Source organism: Pinus tabuliformis, chromosome X (assembly GCF_031772625.1).
Source record: "Pinus tabuliformis cultivar Carrire ecotype Pingquan chromosome X, CPIR1, whole genome shotgun sequence".
NCBI classification, from domain to species: domain Eukaryota; kingdom Viridiplantae; phylum Streptophyta; class Pinopsida; order Pinales; family Pinaceae; genus Pinus; species Pinus tabuliformis.
Window position 1 is genome coordinate 1095943637 of NC_142308.1, and position 20048 is coordinate 1095963684.

Consider the following 20048-nt stretch of genomic DNA (forward strand, 5'->3'; position numbering starts at 1 on the left):
CAAATTATGAGACTTGAGCCAAGGTGGGGAGGATCACAATAAGTCTACCCAACCACCCAAGCTAAACTCAATTGAGTGTAAAATTTTAGACATTGGAGACCACCTGGGGAAACAAATTGGCATCTTGCTTGACTTCCTTCTTAGCACGAAGGTGAGAGAGAGGTTGTTGGTACTTGTGCAACCCACAAAACAGATTCACTTAAGAGTGCAACATAGTTGCTCTATTCCAAAGCTACAACATGTCAAACTATTAAACTTGAGCCTAGGTGGGGAGGATCACAACAAATCCGCCCAACCACTCAAGCTAAACTAAATTCAGTAAAAAAATTTGGGTATTGAGGACCACTTGGGGAAAGAAATTGGCCTCTTGTTCAATCTAAAGGAAATAGAGAGGTTGTTGGTACCTAACCAACCCATAATATAGACTCACTTAAGAGTGCAACATAGTTACTCCATTCCAAAGCTACAACATTTCAAACTATGAGACTTGAACTTGCGTGGGGAGGATCATGACGATTCCGCCCAACCACCCAATTTGAACTCAATTGACTAAGCATATGATTACATCCATCTCATATATGTAAAAATAGTTTATATTTCACAATTTTAAGATTTTAATGAAAATATCCCTATTTTATTTTTCTAATTAAAACAAGTATTTCCCCTTTAAAAATATGACTATGACTTGGTATCTTATGTATAAGAAGAAGTAAACAACATGGAAGATAAGAGGTTTCCATTGCTTTTAAGTCTAATCAAAACCACCACTTCAACTCAAGTATGGATGGCATAAGGATGCATAGTCTTAGCTAAACCACTGGAGGAGAAAGGAGGAGAACTCTGTGCAAAATAAAGGTAATATTAAAAATATCATTACATCAAAATTTAAGGAGAAATTTTGTGGTGATAAAGAGTGAGAGAGAAAAATGAAACTAAGATACTATAAGGAAGTGCCAAACCCAAATTTCAAAAATCAAATCATTTCTCTGTTTTGACTAACATAAAAAATAAAATAAAGATTGTTAAAATAAGAACAAATTCCCATGAGGGACCAATTCTTAAAACACCATGAGATGAAAGAGTTTGTCATCTTTTCAATAGTAAGAGGGTTGAATATGAAACACTCTTTCTCTCAAATTGTCCGACTTATACCTATATTGGATCTAAATTTCAAAATATTTGTCACATTACCAACTTTCTTGACATTTTAAGTCAACAAAAACATGGTGATCTTGGAATGTTTCTCTTAATATTTTTTGAGAAAACATAAAATATCAGAAAATTCCAAATAATTTCTTATCTTAAAATTAGATATACCACATCAATCTTAGTGAACATTAATCATTATTAATATATTTTATAAAACAATTAATAATTAAATTTTTATCAATTATACAAAATTTAATAATTTCAATTTTACTTCATTTCTTTGAAACTTATGTTTTTTTTTATCATAATTTGATTGAGGGGTTGGGGTTCCGGGTGAGAGCCATTTATCAAGTAAAAACTATTCCCTTAAGACATTAACAACAATGTTTATAAATTGGCAAATCATTTTTTAACTTTAATCCACCTAAGTTTAATTTGGAAAATAAAAAATTTAAGATTTTTAATTTACATCAGGAAATATTTAAAGTTAAAAAATCTAAACATGTGCGCAAGAAAATCTTAAAAATTTAAGATTTTTAATTTACATCAGGGAATATTTAAAGTTAAAAAATCTAAACATTTGCGCAAGAAAATCCTGGTGAGATGTTGGATGTGGACCTGCATTAAGCCATCCATTCATGATGATGGGTGAACTCTCCACCAAATATGAAGATGATGCGGTGGAAGATCCTCACTGGTTCACGTGAGCCCCTTTGTAACAAACTTTGTTTGGAAGAGAGGCGTTTATAAACGTAATGGAGGTAACATGGCAGCGATGTGCGGATTTGCAAACTCCTCACACTGTCGACCGCAAAACCTACCATTCGTATACGGGAAGGGTAGAGATCCCTATTTTGTAGCTTCAGCGAGGATATCAGCCTGCCACGTTTGTGAGAGCAGCATAAAATATTAGTCAATGGACATTACACGCGTGCGTAGATCTGATTCTTAATATATAATTAGTGTTCATTGGTTTATTAATTGAGATGGGCGAATCCTGGTAGAGTGAGAGTATCATTGGAATCGTGAGCAAGAACAGGGCATGTGGAGTGTGGTACTGAGGAAGAAGGGTTTTGGGATGGTTGCCTGGGGTGGAAGGGTCAACCGTGGGCGAGGCGGTGAATGCTTATGAATTTGCTGTTAAATTTTTATTTCCAAGATTGTCTCTTGTGGGACAGGGTGGAGAGTTGAGGTGAGAACTTATAAAATGTCCGTAGCTTAGCTGTTTCTTTTTTTCTCTCTGAGATCCCCTGCATTCTGCTTTTTATGTTTATATATGTCATCCCATGGCATTGGCCTGGTGCGATTGATGAGCAGAGCCAGCTGCCACTTTGTTGTTTTGTTACCTTGATTGTCGAGGCCTTTGCCTCGCCCTCTGACCCATGTCTTTTCACCCGCAGAACTGACGCCCGCGCCCCTCGAATTGATTCCTGATTCGGATCCGACTGTACGCGCTTCACGAGATTCGAACCTCGGACCTCGGAAGGCTTTTTCACTGGTAAGGCAGTAACTTTTTGCATGGCTTCGCTTTCTGACTAATTTTGCATTCTTCTCATCCGAGCCTGATTTGGTTGTTGGTGCGCGATCTATATATTGATTTGTGGCAGGGAGCTGGTTCATTGTTTGTTTCTGAAGCGAGGAAATTTGAAATCTGGAAAAGTCTACAGCAAAGGGACAATGAAATTAAGAGATGCCACCCTGGTTGCTATCGCGGCTTCAATTGGAAACCTGCTGCAAGGATGGGACAACGCTACTATAGCTGGTCAGTTCTTGTGCTATTTCCTATAAATCTGTTTGAATCTTGTTTGAATTTGTCTTTTTACTTGGCATCCCTGATGCGATTGCTAGCGTGGTTCGAACTCGGGACTGCTTTTCGATAGCTATGGACTCTATACTGTTGTGTGGCGGTGGATTTAGTATTTTGTGTGAAGTAAAGATCAATGGGGTATAGATTACTCGTTTTGAAGGGTTCACACAGAAATATAAAACTTTAGATTAGGAATACTGCATAAATCATTCTTCCTGGGCTACTCTGTCTCACTTCGGATGCAGCGAAAGTAGCTGTTTGTATGCAGTTTAAGCAATGGACTACCTCAGGAATGGAAGTGAGATTAATTTTTCACAGTATTTTCGAGTAAAACAAATAAATCGTGGTGTGGATCTTACGGTACTTCAAGATGCTCTTGAATGCTGATATTTGGTGAAAGTTGCTCAGATTTTTTGTTAAATAGTATACTCTGTCGAAGCAAAATAAACTACTTCTGAATCTTATTTAGTTTTAACTTCTTGTGTGATATGGTCCTCACTGGAGGGGTTCTTGAAGTTTACTGTTTTTCTGCAAGACAAGTTTTTTGATGTGATTATTGCAGTAGCACTTGTGTAAACTGATACTGTTAATTTGTTTATTCCAGGAGCCGTGCTTTACATCAAAAAAGAATTTGACTTGGAAGACAAACCAACTCTTGAAGGCCTTATTGTGGCCATGTCTCTAATCGGGGCAACAATCTTCACCACATTTTGTGGCCCAGTATCGGATTGGCTAGGTCGACGGCTTCTGTTAATCATATCATCAATTTTGTATTCGATAAGTTCGTTGGTGATGCTCTGGTCTCCAAATGTTTATATATTGCTTCTGGCCCGTCTGCTGGATGGCTTTGGAATCGGATTAGCTATTACTCTTGTGCCAGCTTATATATCCGAGATTGCACCATCAGAAATACGTGGACAGCTGAACACTCTACCTCAGTTCTCTGGTTCTTTTGGGATGTTCCTTGCATACTGTATGGTTTTTGGAATGTCATTGGAAACAAGTCCCAATTGGAGGCTGATGTTGGCTGTGTTGTTCATTCCATCTATCTTTTATGTGTTTTTGACCATTTTTTACCTGCCGGAATCTCCGAGGTGGCTTGTGAGTAAAGGGCGAATGCGTGAGGCAAAGCAGGTTCTACAACAATTGCGAGGCAGGGAGGATGTATCAGGTATGCCATGATTGCCAGAAAATTCTTCACTTGTAGCATTTGTGCGTTCTGTAATATAACTGTGTATTTAGGATTTTAAAGGTTTTTGCATCTTGCATGTCTAGTAGGGCGTGATAGTTCTGATTGATATATCTAGCGTATTAGCTGCTTGCCCCAGTTGTAAATTTGATATGTATGTTGAAATAATCGATTGAAAATAGTTCTTTTAAATATCTACCTGAGCATGTCAGTACAGGTACATTAAAAGGAGGCCAACATCAGCAAGTCTCTGATTATCTTTTAGCAACAGATATGCCATTCTTGGCAGATTAATCATAAAAAATGGTGCCTATAAATAGTAATCATATCGAAATGGCATCAGTAACACTTGCAGGTTTGAGATACCAAGTATTATAAAATAAAAAAAAATAATTACAAAAAGTAACTACCCATTAGCCATATTAAATACCCAGATAGAGAGGGACAATAAAGAGGGACAAATGGACTAACAACCACCGTGCATCTCAAAGTAAAGGCTCACGGCATGACATTCACCCATCCACCCATTGGTAATAAATCTTGATCGTGGCCATCAAAGCCCCCATACATCCTTAATTGGCATGTCCAATAGTGGGGCATCTGGTTTGCACCTTCATTTATCTGTTCAGGGAGTCTCGAAACTGAGATTTCAGGTTGATAGTTGGATATTTAAATGATCTAATTGTAGTGGTTGATAGTTGGATAAATCCTTAATTTGCATGGCTATTAGCGGGGCATCTGGTTGTCACCTTCATTCTTCTGTTCAGGGTGCCTAGAAACTAAGAGTGCAAGGTGATAGCTGGATTACTGAATGATCTACACAGTAGTTGTTGTCACCATAATAAGACCACTTGTTGAAACTAGCTACACCTGGTAAGTCAGTTATGGTTAACAAAAAAAAACTAGTTAATTAACAACTTCTTGCTACTTGAGCGTACATTTTATATTTGTTGGTAGTTTTTCTCTCGACATAATGTCGCAAATGCTCAACTAATTTGGTGCAAGTGCCCCATGGTCTTATTGAACATAATAATGCCATTGAAATACATGATTACAAATAAGTTAGTATATGATCTAAATGCTTCATTCATTATCTTGTTGGATGTTACAAGGGCATTGGGACCAAATGACATCACCACTTGTTCAAACACTCCTTAACTTATCTTGAATGTTGTCTTCCATGTATGATATCCCCATCTCAAATCGATCTTATTGAAAGATTGTGTTCTCTAGAGCTAATTCAACAAGTTATCTTCATGTGACAATGGATATCAGTTCTTAATGGTGAATTCCATTTAGAAGTTGATAATCCATGGAGATTCTCCATGTCACATCCTTCTCCAGAACCAACACAATGGTTTGTCCAGATGAAGAACAACTAGGGTGAATGTACCCTTTATCCAACAATTATAGAATCTACGTCTTTATCTCTTCTTTCTCAAGTAATAATGTTCTGCACAATGCCTCATTAGGTAGGAGAACTTGTTTATGTAGCTAAATAATATATTTGGTTGCAACCTGTAAGCATACCTCAAAGTTGTGAGACTTGGACTGGGTGAAAACTTGGCCAACTTTGAGCTCGACAGAACTCAACAACTCGACTCAAGACTTGACGAAACTTGACAAACAGAAGAAACTCAAAACGCAAGAAACTTAGTGTAGAAAAAATAGCACCAACATCTTGAGTCCATAAAATCTATAAAGCAACAAGTTATCCATCATTTCATCTCATGAAATATTGCACTATAAAATTTGATACTTGACATTTGTTTCAAACATTGAAACAAAAATCAAAGAACTTGTAATCTATCAAATAGTACTGAGTTCAACTACATAAATCATGACATAATTTCAAATTCAAAATAGACAGTTTCTCCAGTCTTGATTCTTATGTGGTAGGATCTCTGGCACATGCCCTCAAAGAGCTAGGCTTTATCGTGCTGGTCACTCCTAGTCCAATTGCCTTATGTGGAAACAATGATGCTAGTGTGTCAAGTGTCTCAAATATCAATGTGTCAGAGACATATCGACATTTGTGTTAAGCCAACCTAAATCATCAAGAGATTTATCCTTTGCAACCCAATCAGATTTTGGATCAATCTTATCCAGTACAATTGGATCCATATACTTTTGTCACAATTGTTTCATGAACAGGTGGATGTGGTAGTAAATGAAGGTCAACTTGTCTAATTCCTATGCGTCTTGGTGTGGATGTTTTAAAATATTGACTAGCTACACTCACAACTTGAAGCATCACAAGCCTAACTCAAAACTTTGATGGTGAAATCTTGTACCCATGGTGTTTTAGATCCACAATGTATCCACCAATGTGCTGCCATAAAAAACAATATCACCCTTTTTGCAAGGCAAAGCTTGAAAAAAAAACATTTAAATCTAACAATTTACAAATTAAACCTTACCCAACATTTTTGTTTTCCTTGAGTTGAACAAGTGAATAACCACTTCATCCAATTTTTTGTGTTTGTTCCAATCTAGCCATTTCTAACCAGCAAACATCAGTCTTAATGCCAAGTACTTGGTCAATGACTTCGCACTGAAAGAAGGTTTGTTGCAAATCATGTGATAGTTGATTGAACAAGTTTTCCCTTTGTGATCTCTCTCACAAGGCTTGCTGCTCAATGCACTAAGCATAGTTATAGTTATACATGGGGTCCAAAACATGGTAGGATATTTCTCACATAGCAACTTTCCATCTGTGAAATAATTTATAGTGATGTTTTTGACTACTTGGACATGTTTTACCCCTAGTTTTAAAACTTGGAACCAGGTTTTGAATTGGCCCACCTATCTAACCAACTTTCCGACTGGTACTAGGTTAAAAAGGATCGAACCAGATTCAATGAATCTGATTTGAAAAAAATAGATATTTTTTAATGAAATAAATAATTTTTAAGATTTCAAACCGTGATTCCAAATCATTAGAGACAAAATTTGCAAAGTTTGCTCATCTATATACCATGTAAGGGTGAATATATCAAAATGGCACAGAGTGCAATACATATCAACAACAAAATACATAATCAATGAGGCTCTTAATGGCTTCTATCCAAAATCAATTGCACAAGATATTGTGCTTTTGGCCTACTACAAATCACTGATCAAAATGATCACTCTCTAACTCATCATTGATTCACCACTACTGGAAATGGGATCATCAACATGAGCTACATATACATCATCTAGCACAAAGTATTTAGACTTGGATTCCTCAACTCAAACTTGTAATATGGTAGAAAAAGCTTAGCACGCCTAACCAATTATTTTTCTTTGAGTGAAGGGTACATTTTTGTTAAGGCCATGGCAAATGATATCAACAATTAATACCACCAACATCATAGGACTTCAACAATCAATACAACCAACATCAGGGTACGTAAATTGATTTCATGCATTTTGATTAAATGCCAATCCCATACTCTCATACATGACAGAATCAAATGGAAAACTTGCAATCCCCCAAATCTTGAAATTGTGAAAACTATTAAGTTTGTTGGATTTTGAGTTATGTTTTTTTGTTCAGGTTTAAGGTCTAGGAGGGGGAAGGTTGGTTTTATAACTAAAGGGGGCAATTTTGGGAGGAAAACAACCCCTTGGTTTCCTCCAACACCACTTGCAAAACTGCCACATGGGGTCCCAGATTCCCCTCATGCATGTGAGATCTAATCGAGTTGGTTAGGGTTGGTTTGTCCTAGTTAGTTAACAAATTGGCCACTTTGGTACCTAACCGGTACAAACTGGTCCTCCAACTAGGTTTTTGTACGGGTTCATTACCTGACCCTATTTGACTAATTGGTTTGACTGGTTACCAATTCAAGCCAGTCGATTTTTAAAACTGTGGTTTGACTTCTTTAACAATCTCTGTTAATAGTGAATATAATAGACTTGAATTCTTGACATGTTGATGCATCAATGGATTTTAGGAAAATGGTTCCTTTAGGGCATGCCACAAGGAAATTCATGATTGTTGTATCCCTTATATCTATCGACCTATTTGATATACATAATAATGGTGCCATTGGTACTCTACCATGAAATTTTAAGATCTTCCTAAGTTTTCTTGATAGGCTTAAAATCCTCATCTAACACATTTCCCTTAAGTACATTATAAAAGGAGGAATTGTATTAAGGTCTAATAGCTTTTGCAATACCATGGTTGAAAATAAGGAGAGCTTGATAGATTAGATGGGAGGTTGTCATGGTACAAAAACCTCCTCACTACAATATTTGTCTCCTTTCGCTTATTTTATTAAAACTCTCCAAAGATAGTTGAGCTCCTAGGCTTGTGCGAGATTGAAAAAAAGGAGAGGTTATGGTTACACCTTGCAACATTTTTTTTTGTATTTGTTGAACAAGTACCAAGAGGTGCATTTTAGATCTTTTACCCCTTGTGGAAATTTCAAACTTAAACCTAGCTTTCTTTTCTTTTCTATTGCGATGGTTTCCAAATCAACTTTCACCTTGGCTGTCATTTCTTCAAGGTCATGATCACAAACTATGACTTCTTTGCATGGGATATGTTATGTGGTTTTTTAGCTTGTTTATGCTCTCATTCATAGGGTTATTACAACATTTTCACTTGACCACCTTCTCATCGTTTAGTTCAATTCAAGTAAACATGTTTGATCAATTGGAAAGTGCTAACTTTTTTGCCTTCTTTGGTCAAAGAATGAGCAGTTCTAACTATTTTGAGGCCTTGATGTGCCTCTTAGCTTTTGGAAGAAATTAATGGACGGGGCATTTGGTTTTTTTTTTTTGCTGTCATTTATTATGCTTGTTGTCCTTTAACAAGTTTATATTGGTTATTGCGCTTTCAATAAATGGTGTCATGATTACACAAGTAAGGATTGCTAAAAATGAAATCATACACATCCAAAGGTACAACATTGAGCTCTAGTTTGTCAATTTAATTTGTTGAGATAACAATCTTCACCTTGTACGTATGTTGGATGCACAAGTCCTTTGAGCCAATCCAAGGAGTAAGGCTTGGGGTGCATGATTAATGGAAATTGTGCTTCTAAGCAATGCAAACTATCTTGAGGCCTTTGATGTATCTATGAGCTTTTAGATGAAATTAATGCATGTGACGTTTGATCTTTTTGTGTTATCATTGAATGTGCTTATCCTCCTTCAACAAGTTTGCATTGGTTCTTGTGTTTTCAATAGATGGCATCATGGTTACACAAGTGAGGAATGCCAAAAATGACATCATACACATCCAAAAGTACTATGTTGAGCTCTACTTTGTCAATGCAAACCATTGAGAGAGCAAGGTTCCCGTTTCTCTTACTCCTTCATTCTCACAAAGCCAATCCAAAGAGTAGGGCTCTCATCAAAATTTTCATTCATGTGTGCTTCAATTAATTTGTCAACTTTTCATAGTTACTCAATATGGTCCAATTCCCTTGTTTTCTAAGTTGGTTTGATTCATTGTGTCCGATAAGCATGTCTCATTTGTCATATCTAATTGATTCATCACAACCACTAGGTTCACTTGCTTTGCCTTGCTTAATTGATTTGTCACATCTGCTAGATTTGCTTGCTTTTCCATGCCTAATTGGGTAATGACATTAATTGTGTTCATCAACTTGTCACATCCACTAGGTTTGCTTTGCCCGACATGCCTGGTAGTGTTAGCCTTGCCCTTCATGCCTCATTCAACCTTCACATTTACTAGGCCCAACCATTTCTACAATGCACCCTTTGTCTATCATGCTTGACCAAACATTCTAAAGTTAACTATCTCCACTCATTCTATCAAGATGATTTGTCAACATCCTTTATATCCATTAGCCCTATCATGCTTAGTTGTCTCATCACATATACTTACTCTTCTTGGTTTGTTACGCAAAGTTGGCTCCTCTCACATGCTAGGTTTCACCCCATCATGTCTAGCAAGCTAATCTCATTCACTACATTTGCTAGGTCTACGATGCTTATGATTGTATAGTGCAAGTTTGACAATGGGACTAGTGTTAAGAGATTGTTGCATACATTGAGATAGAGATCAACAATACATTCATAATTAGAGAGGTATAGTAATACGTTAGCTTAACACAATGCATAAAGTTTAAATAGAGTAATAAGAAGAACCTAAGACCAATGTTGCGAACCTTGTGATCATGATTAAATCGGCGAGGGTCTGAAATCGGAAAAAATCGTAAAAATCGGGATAAAATCAGTAAAAATCGGCAAAAAATCAGCATTTTTTTTTTAATTTTTTAATTTTTTAATTTAATTTTTAATTTTTATTTATTTATTTTTTTTTAAATTAAAAAAAATACAAAAGTCAAGATTTTTCCCAAAAAATCAGGATTAAATTGTGATTTTTTCAAAATAAAAAAATCGCCGATTTAATCGTTTCAGCGAAAAAAGCGTGATTTTTGCAACACTGCCTAAGACAACAACACACAATATATGTTGGCTCTATAAAGCCAATTGAGATTTAATAATCCAAAACACTGTGCAAAGTGGAGTGTGATGGAGACTCACAATACCACTTGGTTCTCCCTTGTGTTTTCTACATTGGTATTCACGAGTGTAAATAATTTCAAGCCATAAAGAGTGATTGGTTCCTCTGAAGAACCCAAGATAATACACATAATATATGCTGGCTCTATAAAGCCAATATAGATTAAATAACGCAAAATATTGTGCAAATTGAAGGAGCGCAATAGAGGCTATCACACTACCATGTGGCTCTCACCCATGCCTTCTACAATGGCACTCATGAGTATAAATAAATTTGAGCCATTAAAAAGTGGTTGGTTCGTTTGACCCTTCGGAAGCTTTGAGGAGTTTTGGGCTTTGTAGGGTTCTATTGCTACTTTGTTCAAAATTTCTCCACAGTTGCCCATCCTTTGATTGATTTAACAAAGAAGGATGCTTTTCATTGGTTTCCTAATGCACATCAAGCTTATGAGAGTATGGATGAAGCCCTTGCTTCAACTTCAATGCATGCTATATCTAATTCCCCCCAATCATTCATCATGGAGTGATTGTTCTAGGTTTGAGCTTGCTGCAATACTCTAGTAGGATGATGAATCTAGTGCCTTTGAATATATAATTTGAATGATAAATAAGATAAGATAATTTAATTCATGTCCAACAAATGATCACAAAAGTAGGTTGATGGGACTAAAATACTACATCTAGTATAGGTGAAATGTGGGAGTGCAAAAGCAACTCCTAAACAAATGTTCAAAGTAGAAAAGTTGAAAGAGAATTACGTGTTTAGCTAATAACTAAACTCTAAATATGTGACTAAGAGAATATATAAAATGAGGTGGATATACAAGAGAGTTTTGAAGTTGAAGAGAACAAAGAAGATCATGTCAAGGTTTGCTAGAGCTCGAGCTCATTATTGAAGTTGAGTTAGGCGACCATGATATAGGTTCCATAGAAAAGTCAACAAGCACTTTGAAAGAGTTGATGCATTGATGGATGATATCCTCTGGGTATATGTGGCTAAGAGTATATAAAATGAAGTGGATATACAAGAGAGTTTTGGTGTTGAAAAGAACAAAGGAGAGCAAAGGTTAGGGAGGTTGTGTATGCATTATGCATTCCCATTAACGAGAGACTCCATGATATCTTCCATGTATCTTCTTAATAAAGAAGTTAGTAAGTGACATGGTTGCCCAAATAAATATCCCTCTCACAAATGGAAAGGGAAATATATTTGGAACCTGAGGGAATTCTTGAGGTGAATATGAGGAATCTTTGCAGGAGGCAAATCCCAGATTGCGAGATCGAAGGGAGGGGTCTCCCAGAAGAGGAAGCCACTTCGGAGTTTGAAGCATTTTGGTTGGAACACCCTAGTTTACACATGTTGTAGAGTACTCCTCTTGGATGGCCATTAACTAAAAAGAGGAGTGTTGCATGAATAGACGTTGTAGTGTGACTCACATGACATTGGAAGGTGCTTTTATCCAAAACCATGGCTTAGAGGGCTGGAAATTCACACATTGTTTGATCAACACATGGATCAACAAGAGATCAATGTTACGTGTGCTAAAATGATCCAGTGAATGAGCCAATTAGATAGCCAAGAGCATCAACTCTCAAAACATAGAGGGTAGTGCCTCCTTTCTTCTCTCATGCCTTAGATATAATAATGTGTTTAATACAATTGTTTTAAGAAGTACTATTTGGAATAATTGGATTGGGGTTCAAATGCCAAATCTCGGTCTCTATTATTCAAGTGACACTTATTCATAAATCCCACCCTCTTTTCTTTGCACTCACTCCTTGAAAATTATTTTGGAGGCCAAAGCGTGGATTTTGCTACTAACTTGGGGTAATTTAATGCTTTATCCAATTTAAGGTCATTTTTTTGCATCTTTCGTGCAATTATGCCACATACCTTGGATTTATATTTGGGCGGCAATGCATCTTGTTATTATTTTTTTCGGTGGTTTGTTCAACAGTATTTATTGCTTGATTTCTCATCTTTGAGGGAAAGACTTTTTTAAGGGGGTGGGCATGTTTTGTATCTAACTACATAACCAGACTCTATGGACATGTATCTCACGTGAGTTGTTTTGTGTATGCCCCTGCTTTTGTATTGATGTTCAAGCACTAAGCATTTTAGTAGTGATTATATCCCAGCATTAGTAAAAAGGCCACTTTTATGTAATAAGGGCCTAATCCTTCTTATAGTGTCTCAAGCGTTAAGTTAGGGTTTTTGCATCTTTATTGATGTAAATAGGGGTGTTCCCCTATCAATTGTATCTCTTATAACTTTATCATTCCAATCAGCCAGTTTATTGATGTTTATTGGAGGTTCCTTCCTCCATTATGTGGACTTGCAGGTGCAATCCACCTTGCACCGGGCCCTCCTCATTTGTTTTCTTTTAGCTCTTCATTTCTATTCTTTGTTTTGCTTATTTCCATAGTTGCAGTAGTGGTTCCCTTTCAAGTACAGGAACACTGCATTTTGTTCTTGAGGACTCTTCCTAGATTTTTAAATCTGTCTTTATATATGAATGAGGCTATGGGCATTATTGCTCCAAAGAGTTATAACTTCTGATACAATGTTAAAAGACACTTTGCAGTGGATTACTACAATTTAGAGAAACTCAGGGATAGAAAGAAACCTTGAAAGAAATACCAGGAGATCATGTTGCCACCTCTTAGGGTATTTGAATGTTGGGAACCTGCTTTTGCACCCAAACAACTTTGTTGAACAAATGAGATTCATTCCCCTCCGAGTTTCTGCTTCAGTAAGAAACTGTCCTTCTCTTTAATTTCTTGGGTGTTCTTTAAGAAGATATTGTGATTGGTTTGCCTTTAGACTTTTTTCATTGAGACCAAGTTTATCTGGAGGATTCACTATATGCTTTTTATTTGATGCCTAGTCTGGGAAGAAATGCTGATGCTGAATACGAGAGCTACCATAGAAGCATTGAGTATTATTGGGATCTAACTTCATAATATGACTTCTATAATTTACAAGATTTTAGTATTTCCTGGATGCTTTGCATGTACTCTTTCTCACTACCTCACAATTATTATCAATGTTTTGGCTCTTCTTCTGTGCAATTTTTCTATTTTTACATGTTTCGAGAGAACCTTTCACTCATCATTGGGGTGTGAAAGAGAGACAGAGTAGTGTCAAAGTTTCCTCCCCACTTTTTATTTCCAACTTTCCCAGTGCACTCGTTTCCATCCTCAGTCAGCATCTGCATTACTACTCTATCTTTCATGCTGTGATGATGAGTAAGCCTTAAAACTTTCCTCCCCTCTTTCTATTAGCAACTCTCCTGGTTTACTTGATATTTCCATCCTCATCCAGTATTTGGGTTTACACTATTCTCTCCATCATTTGCACCCAATGATGAGTGAAACGGTCACTTGAAACGTGTTGGCACATGAAACTTGCACACAGCTAAAACTAAAAGCATTGATAATAATCCTAGATATTATTATTGTCATGCACTTGAAATGCTCTGATGTTGATACCAGTGTTGATAACATCACTGATTTTTTGGTGATGTGCCGAAATTCATTTTTTTTGGCCAGCCGGTTATTTTGCCAATGTTTTGGAGAAGATGTTTTCTGGACCTTCACTGAATGTGGCATATATCTAAGAATACAAAGATTCATGCAAGTTATTACTAAGTCATCCATAAAACAATGGACAACTGCATTATGGTGACCAGAATCTCCAACCTACCTTCTTGCAAAACCCTATATTTCCAAATAGAGCTGCTCTGCTATCAACAGGTGTTGGATCTTATTCCACAAGTGCCACTGCCATCTATCAAGCCTGTTTAACCAATCCCTGGTAGAGGACCAATCAACCAAATACCACACGACGCTGCCTGCAGGACTTCAGTCGCCCAAAATTAATGTATTTGGTGAGTTTAATTAAATAGCTTCAGACTTTTTTCTTGCCAACATTCAACCTCTTGACTGAAGTGCCTGCCATGTTAATGCTAGTGATCTGTCTGAAACATTCCCTTTGACATATCTTTGGGTTTTTGTGCATCTTTAAGAAAATTTCTCGATTTGTTCATCCATATCTCTGTTCCCTTAACAGATATGCCCTTAGTGTCCTGCCACATTATCAGAGAAACCAAGAGAACGCTTCAAAATCTAGGGTTGGAAAATGTTTTTCAGCAGCTTGTTCAGATCTGAGAGCTTGAATAGAATGTTGTCAGTCATGAAATAGAAATTTGTATGATTCCTTTCGAATGATTTAAAATGCTCCTTGATGTTAGATTGTGTATTTTCTCAAAGAATCTTGTTAGATGATTTGTTATCAACATGGCCTTCTGTTTACTACAATATATGTGGGCTTTATCTCCTGAACCAATTGTGGGGCCTTTCAAAGTCCTATGCAAAAGCTTTGAAAATGCCTTTGTAGTTTCAGTGTGTAATTGCTGTCCTAAAACATGCTTTGATAGTAGTTTTTAGCTTTTACACAATTTTTTTTCCTATATCACCAACCAAAATTGACTGTGATGATCTTCTGGTGGTTCAAACTTGGCAGCACAGCTGTGGAGATTTGTAGTTCCCTGTTCAGTAACATCTTTGTTACATGCAGTCAAAAAATTTATTCCATCCAAGAGATGGCTTGGTTTTGAGATCATGTTATTTTGATTCAATCTCTCTTCCACTACGCTTTAGATATTGAGAGTCATGTTGATTTTAACTTTAGGTGTTGGAACTATTGAATATCTTCTGTTAATTATAGCTTAGCCTAACATAAACAATTGATTAGTGAATAGTTGGTTTGAAATGAAAAATATCTCTAGTCATCTGCATGAGTCTTAACGTGGACCCTGAGGATAATCTTTTGTCATACAATAGACCAACATGGTTTCTTTTGCTCTTCAAACTTCGGACATGTCTGGTTTTCAGTCTAATGCACTTTAGGTGTCGTGATGTTTTCTTCAGTTAATTATAGCTTAGTCTAACATTTACATTGATCAGTGAATAGTTGGTTTAAAATGGAAAATATTTCTCTACTCATCTGCATTGCATCTTAATGTGGACCATGAGAGTAGTTTTTTACTCGTACAATAGACAACATGGTTTCTTTTGCTTTTCAAACATTAGTCAAGTCTGGTTTTCATTCTACACTTTACTAATAAGGGTCCATATAAGATTTGGACCCTTCATTTAGTCTGGACATGATAATAATGAATTTTCCAGTTTTCTCATTATTCTTAGTGGTCTTCATTTGGAATTTATTAATACCGGGGATTCCTTTCCATGCTAGTCAATCTTGATACCCTGAAGCAGTCGAATGCTTTCCTCTGATGTAGTATAATGTCTTGACTACGCTTTTCTCGAAACAAATGTTGAATCAATCCAGGAGTCTTATCTGATAAAATCTCTCAAACAGGGATATTGAATCAAAGGTTACATTAATCCATGGGTCTATCCGATGGAATGCCTCAAACAGGGACATTAGAATCTAATAAATACCCTTCTGAAAGTCATATGTATTAAGAAGCAGCGAAGGAAATTGCAAATCTTTTTGTGGAAGAGGATGCTAACTGAAAAATATCGTAAAACATGAAAGAATGAATAGTGTATTGTTTGAATAGTTTCCTTAAAAATTGTTGTTGAGGTAAGCTATGCCATATTTTCCTCCATGTAAGTGATCTTTCAATTATCTTACCCCCTCGGTTTATTCTCGCCAATCAAAATGATCTGAAGAGAGGCTTTGCCATCGTGATGGCTGAGCTGTCTGTGAACAAAGACAGTTTCCATAGCTGGCCTCCCCTGCATCCACCTAAGAAAGAAAAGTACCCCACAGATTTCCCTAGCTTATCTTGGAGGAAGAAGTGTTCTCTGAGCCTGAACAAGGTAATGATGGTCTGGAACCCATCATTGCTTTCCCTAGTTATCTTGGAGGAAGAAAAGTCCTCTGAGCCAGCACAAGATAATGACGGGTGGGAGCCCATTGTTGCTGACCCAAACTCTGTGCTAGGTGGATGGGATTGTCTCCAAGGATGGAGATCACCTGCCACCCAATGTGGGCATGATTCCTTCCGCTGTCTAGTTTATGACTGCTTCTGTTTGGACTGCATGAGCCTGTTAGCCCAGGACCATGCTTTTAATACCTATGCTTTTGTGTGGTAAAAAACAAAAATCTCCACCACGTGAAATTTTGGTTTTAGTATAGGATTATAAACTCAGAGATCAGAAGGAAGCTAATATTCTGTTCTATATGCAGGTGAAATGGCACTTCTAGTTGAAGGTTTGGGAGTAGGAGGTGACACATCTATTGAAGAATACATACTTCAGCCTGCTGAAGATCTGGGGGATGAGCACGAACCTGTTTCAGATTATGGTCAGATCAAATTATATGGGCCAGAAGAGGGTCTTTCTTGGATTGCCAAACCAATCACAAGTGCTACTGGAACCCAGGGGTTCCTCTCTAGGCATGGCAGTGTGGAGACCCAAAGTGTACCGCTTATGGATCCTATGGTCACACTCTTTGGGAGTCTTCGCAGTGTCACAAATCTACCAGAAGCTGGCAGCATGCGCAGCACTATCTTTCCTGAGTTGGGGAGCATGTATAATGTACCAGAACGGCAAGATGATGGAAAGAATGATCAATGGGACATAGAAAGTGTCCAAAGAGGTAATGCAGGTGATGGGTATGGTTCAGATGATGCTGCAGGTGATCTTGAGGAAAATCTCCACAGTCCTCTGCTTTCTAGACACACTAGTGGGAGGTGGGACCAGGCACCACTCTCTCGTGGTAATTCAAAAGATGTGAAGGAGTTGCCACCTGCTCATGGTAGTGCATTAAGCATGCATCGTCATGGTAGTGTAGCTGAGTCATTTGGCAGCATGGGTATTGGAGGTGGATGGCAACTGGCTTGGCGCTGGACAGGACCAGAGGGAAGAGAAGCCAGACCCGAGGAGGGAACTTTCAAAAGAATGTATCTACATCAAGAAAGTGGCATCCAATCTCACCGGGCTTCTATGATGTCACTACCAAGTGTACATGGTCCAGGTGAGATGGAACCCATCCAAGCAGCAGCCTTAGTAAGTCAACCGGCATTGTATGGCAAAGAGTTGTTGCAAGAACATCCAGTAGGACCTGCTATGGTACATCCTTCTGAAACGGCCGTGAAAGGCCCTAATTGGACTGATCTTTTTGAAGGAGGAGTTAAGCGTGCTTTGATTGTGGGAATAGGAATCCAAATTCTTGAGCAGGTAATAAGGTTGAGATGCTTTTCTTCTAATGCTGATTTCTGGTTAGCTTCACGTATAATATTCTGATCCTATTTAATTTTGCAGTTTGCTGGTATTAATGGAGTCCTATATTATACACCTCAAATTCTTGAAGAGGCAGGTGTAGAGGTTCTTCTGGCAAATATGGGCATAGGGTCGGACTCAGCGTCACTTCTGATCAGTGCAGTAACAAGTTTGTTGATGCTTCCATGTATTGGAATTGCCATGTGGCTTATGGATACATCCGGTAGAAGGTAAGTTTGAAATAGCACTACTGATAAGAGATTGTACTTCTTGCAACGGGTTTTATACTTAATATTTCATAGATAATACCTAACTTTGAATGCCATAACTGCGTGCAGGACACTTTTGCTTACAACTATGCCTTTTTTAATTGTTTCGCTTGTGATTTTGGTGGTGTCAAACTCGATTACAATGGGCACTGTGCTTAAAGCTGCTATATCATGTGTTGGTGTTGTTGCATACATTTGCCTTTTCGTCATGGGCTTTGGACCAATACCAAATATCCTATGCGCAGAGATATTTCCCACCCGTGTTCGGGGTGTCTGTATTGCGATATGTTCCTTGACATTTTGGATTTGCGACATCATCGTAACTTACACTCTTCCTGTATTATTGGATTCAGTGGGTCTTAAAGGTGTATTTGGCATTTATGCAGCAGTCTGCTGCGTTGCTTGGGTGTTTGTGTATCTAAAAGTTCCAGAAACGAAGGGAATGCCACTGGAAGTTATAACAGAGTTCTTTGCAATGTCTGCAGTGAAGAAAGAGCCTGCCAAATTGCCATGAAAATCATCTTGGTGTGTAACCACATATTATGGTGTTAAGTGGCAATTAATGTAGGATGAGATACAGGCAGAGCAGTTGGGGATTGCCGGTTTTATGGATCAAATGCCAATTTTCCAATCATACTTAGGGTTCTAATTCTTTCTTCTACCATGTAAACGGAAGGATAATCATCATTTGGTCCTCATTAATGTAGTATTATTTCTTGCTTGGTTTTCCCCCAGTGGGGCAAAGGGATAAGGAGAGATTGTAACGTATCTGCCATGAAGTTTAAAATTCATTTGATAGCAGGTAAAAGATGCCAAAATTTGATGTCAATCAAGAATCCGGATGTTTGAATGCTTTTGCTAAGGGAGTGCAATGTTTGTAATTGACATCATGCACACTAATTAAAGAGTTGTGAATTTAGCTCATGCATACTGGTTAAAGAGTTGTGTATATAAGAATGCTTGTTTTATCTATGTGACATTTATAGGAATGCTACTCAACAGGTGCATTCCCTGTAGAGAGGTTGAAGCCTTCATTTCAAACTTAAACCTGTTGCTGTACCGGATACTGCTGAGGTTGCCTAGCCACATACGATTGAAGAATTGTGTAAAGTACAAACGAAAATATGATTTTTACAGCACAGACACAAAATAGTAATAATGCCAGACATATTTGGCTAATTTCAATAGCCCATCCCATACCATATAACATGTTTGTTGGTTATATAGCCGTGTATGTAATCGTAACTATTTTATTTATTTATTTTTTCTAATACTTTTTCCGGAAAATCGAATGGTTACAAACTTGTTAGTGTAAATGGTTTGTTAGGTTAAACTAGCGCATTTTATTGGGGGTTTGCACTGGGCCCTGTGGGCACCAAATTAGCTAAATCTGCAACAGCAGCGATGACAATCTGTTGAATTAATTTCTTGTGTTTTATCTGTGTCACTATTTACATTTTTTATAGAAATATTGCAAGATAAATGCAATATTATACATGGCATTTGATGCCATCCATTGCTGGAGTGCAACTTGTTTATTAATTATAAGAAATCCATTTTAACTTAGTAGTCCATATTATGTGAGTCCATATTATTTTTTCCTGATGTTAGTCTAGACTTTTACATTTTATTTTTAATATTAAGGTTGGCCTTTTTTTTATTGGTTTATTGGTGCAGTGGAAATAATGATTTAATGATTTAAAATCAGTATGTTAATTATGATTTATATGCGAATTAGTTTGATTAATGTAACAAATAAGCTATTTGGAGACGTGGTTTAATGGGTTAAAAAATGATAAATTATGATGTATATGTGAGTTAATTTGATTCAAATAACAAATAAACTAATTAAAGAAACAACAAATCAAAGACTTTGGGTCATCTGATTAAT

General features: G+C 37.1%; 1 protein-coding gene across 1 annotated transcript; it reads left to right on the forward strand.

Moving 5' to 3' along the window:
• The first annotated feature begins 1863 nt into the window (after nucleotides 1-1863).
• Nucleotides 1864-19096, forward strand: TMT2 (tonoplast monosaccharide transporter2). Its single transcript, XM_089448359.1, has 7 exons — nucleotides 1864-2341; nucleotides 2550-2647; nucleotides 2757-2911; nucleotides 3561-4127; nucleotides 16855-17846; nucleotides 17931-18118; nucleotides 18227-19096. The coding sequence occupies exons 3-7, from the start codon at nucleotides 2827-2829 to the stop codon at nucleotides 18669-18671; spliced, it is 2277 nt and encodes a 758-aa protein (XP_089304485.1). The 5' UTR covers nucleotides 1864-2341; nucleotides 2550-2647; nucleotides 2757-2826; the 3' UTR covers nucleotides 18672-19096.
• The last annotated feature ends 952 nt before the right edge of the window (nucleotides 19097-20048 follow it).